Source organism: Astatotilapia calliptera, chromosome 22 (assembly GCF_900246225.1).
Source record: "Astatotilapia calliptera chromosome 22, fAstCal1.2, whole genome shotgun sequence".
Taxonomy (NCBI): Eukaryota; Metazoa; Chordata; class Actinopteri; order Cichliformes; family Cichlidae; genus Astatotilapia; species Astatotilapia calliptera.
Window position 1 is genome coordinate 31,280,998 of NC_039322.1, and position 2,502 is coordinate 31,283,499.

Genomic DNA, 2,502 nt, shown 5'->3' on the forward strand with positions numbered 1-2,502 from the left:
TTTCCAAATTATGATTTAATATTATTTAAAAAGGTGCTGCTCCATCAAGTTCTCTTCTGGTTGACAAGGGTGTGTTGAGTCCCAACATAAAATGTTTAAATCATGATCTTGCAACAGGATGTCTTTGTTCATACACACGGAAAATGCAAATTATCCACTTTCACTATGCAGTTGGTTGGCAAACAAACTTTTGCGTCACTCTGGCATTCCTGCACAGAGAAGTGGGGGAGGGAAGAAGGTGGGCTCTCAGCCAACAGGTACTTAAATACAGGACAGGTGAAGCTAGAGACAGTGCAAGTCCACGATCTGCCCACATTTTCTACCTGACTATTCGGGAACAGGTAAGCTAAAGAACTTGTCGCCATAGCTTTGTACCTTTTTGTGTGTGAATACTCTACTATGTCAAATAATTGCATGTCATACAAAAGTATCTGGATTTCTGTTAAAATAGTCTTCTCTATAAAAGTGTCTCTTCAGTTTTGCTTCCCTTTCTGTTACTGCAAGTTTTAACAGCTCATGTGCTGATCGAAGTGTGAATGCAGTTACTTTAGCAAACAGGCTGATGCTTCAAGTCTAAAACTGGTATGCATTTCTAGCTGGTTTGTGTTTGCTGTTTCAGGAAAACTCTAAAGATGGTTAAATCAGCGCTGTCTGTGCTCTTGGTCCTGGTAGCCATTTCCTCTACCTTTGCTGCAAAATATATCCCCAAGAGTGGGAAGAGGGTCCCACAGACTCTGTCCAGAGGTATTTGAGTCATTTCATTCACGCATCAAGCCCAGTATTACTGAGGTAAAGGACGCACTTATCTCTAATGGTGTCTTTGTCTGTGCAGGATGGGGCGATCAGCTGATATGGGCTCAGACTTATGAGGAGGGTCTTTACTGGTCCAGGTCAAAGTAAGACATAGTTTCAAAATAAAAGTCCAAACTTTGACTTAACTCTAAAATTTGCTGAAGCTTATGATGGGCTGGTTGGTATTTTAGGAACAAGCCCCTGTTGGTCATCTTTCACCTTGAAGACTGCCCACACAGCCAGGGTGAGTAGCTGCTCGTGTTTCACTTATTAAGTTACTCACTGTGTTTGTTCGAGCGAGAAGTCTGTTCTGTTTGAAGACTGAGTGTGTGTTTGTTCATATGTGATGTCACCTTGGTCATCCTGGTGCTCTTCTCTACACACCCGAGTTATAAAACTTAAAGTCAATTTTCTCCCACAGCGCTGAAGAAAGTCTTCTCCGAGGATAACGAGGTCCAAAAAGTCCTTGATGAGGACTTCATCGTCCTTAATCTGGTGGTAGGTTATAACACCTGACAAAATGAAGTATTTTAAAGTCTTTCAGTCTCTATTACATTTTAAGGCACATTTTGTGGTTCAGCACTGGCGCGTAGGTTTACGGTGCCTGTAAAAAAACTGTTCTTTTGCTTCTCCTACAGTATGAAACCACAGACAAACATCTGTCCCCTGATGGCCAGTATGTTCCCAGGCTCCTTTTTGTTGGTAAGAGCTTGAGATTAGGACATATCTTTTATATAGACTGGTAACTACTATTACATCTATCAGTGTGTTTTATTGCACTGAATCCTTTTAATGTTTCTCAAGGAAATGACATTAACTATAATTAGCTGTATTGTATATCAGTTACAACCATGTCTCCAAAATATTGGTGCTGTGGAAAATCCTCGCCCATCCTAACCTGTTGTGTAAATGAATATACTTCAGAGACAACAAATCAAATGTTAAAAATCTGATATTTTATAGTGAAATGTTGTGAAATTATAGTTTGATGCACACAACTGGCGTTTTTTCACTTACCCAGCACCAATTTCTCCACAGACCCCTCAATGACAGTGAGGGCTGACATCACTGGTCGCTACGCCAACCGCATGTATGCCTATGAACCAAGTGACATCAAACTCTGTAAGTGCTGCAGCCCATACTTGCTGTGACGCGTACTCCTCACGATGCAGTTTTTGTCTGCTTGCATCCATTTACACTGTGTAATTAAACATTTCCTGTCTCTTCCTCAGTGGTTGGCAACATGCAGAAAGCTAAGAAGCTTCTGAAGTCTGAGCTGTGAGCACCAGGAAGACACACTGATGCTGATCCACAGCTGCTTTCTCCACAGTTTACATATGAGAAACAACGCACTGGAAAAATTCTTCTTTTCACCTTCACTTGAAATGTTTTCTCCCTGATTTCCTTCCTAATGCTTGTTATTATTACTGTACGACAGGAATATTGAGTAAATAAATGAAGCTGTTCTCACTGACAGATACTCTGCCTTCTTATTTGCCAGACTGTGTGGAATCAAATCTTTATGTTTAATCCATGATAATAATCATACTAACAACAAAATAATGAAATGACTGTTAACTTCAGTGCCTGCATCAGGTCTCCACTCATCCAGCTGTTAAATGTTTAACTTTTAAAGGCTGTGTGGGAGGGCTAGAAAAAAGCAGTTTTTACTGCATTCGGCCTGTATTGACCATAATGACCACTTTGTTA

General features: G+C 40.5%; 1 protein-coding gene across 1 annotated transcript; it reads left to right on the top strand.

Annotated features, from left to right (window-relative positions):
• The first annotated feature begins 257 nt into the window (after positions 1-257).
• On the top strand, positions 258-2,268 carry agr2 (anterior gradient 2). The gene is made up of 8 exons (XM_026156390.1): positions 258-341; positions 620-744; positions 833-896; positions 984-1,036; positions 1,214-1,290; positions 1,431-1,494; positions 1,831-1,914; positions 2,025-2,268. The coding sequence occupies exons 2-8, from the start codon at positions 633-635 to the stop codon at positions 2,072-2,074; spliced, it is 504 nt and encodes a 167-aa protein (XP_026012175.1). The 5' UTR covers positions 258-341; positions 620-632; the 3' UTR covers positions 2,075-2,268.
• The last annotated feature ends 234 nt before the right edge of the window (positions 2,269-2,502 follow it).

What these genes read in the sequence shown, in the direction of transcription:
- agr2 (XM_026156390.1), top strand. Translation starts at nt 633, where the DNA reads ATGGTTAAATCAGCGCTGTCTGTGCTCTTGGTCCTGGTAGCCATTTCC. An exon ending in TCATCGTCCTTAATCTGGTG is followed by an intron (nt 1,291 to 1,430) that starts GTAGGTTATAAC and finishes CTTCTCCTACAG; the next exon opens with TATGAAACCACAGACAAACA. An exon ending in ACCAAGTGACATCAAACTCT is followed by an intron (nt 1,915 to 2,024) that starts GTAAGTGCTGCA and finishes TCTCTTCCTCAG; the next exon opens with TGGTTGGCAACATGCAGAAA.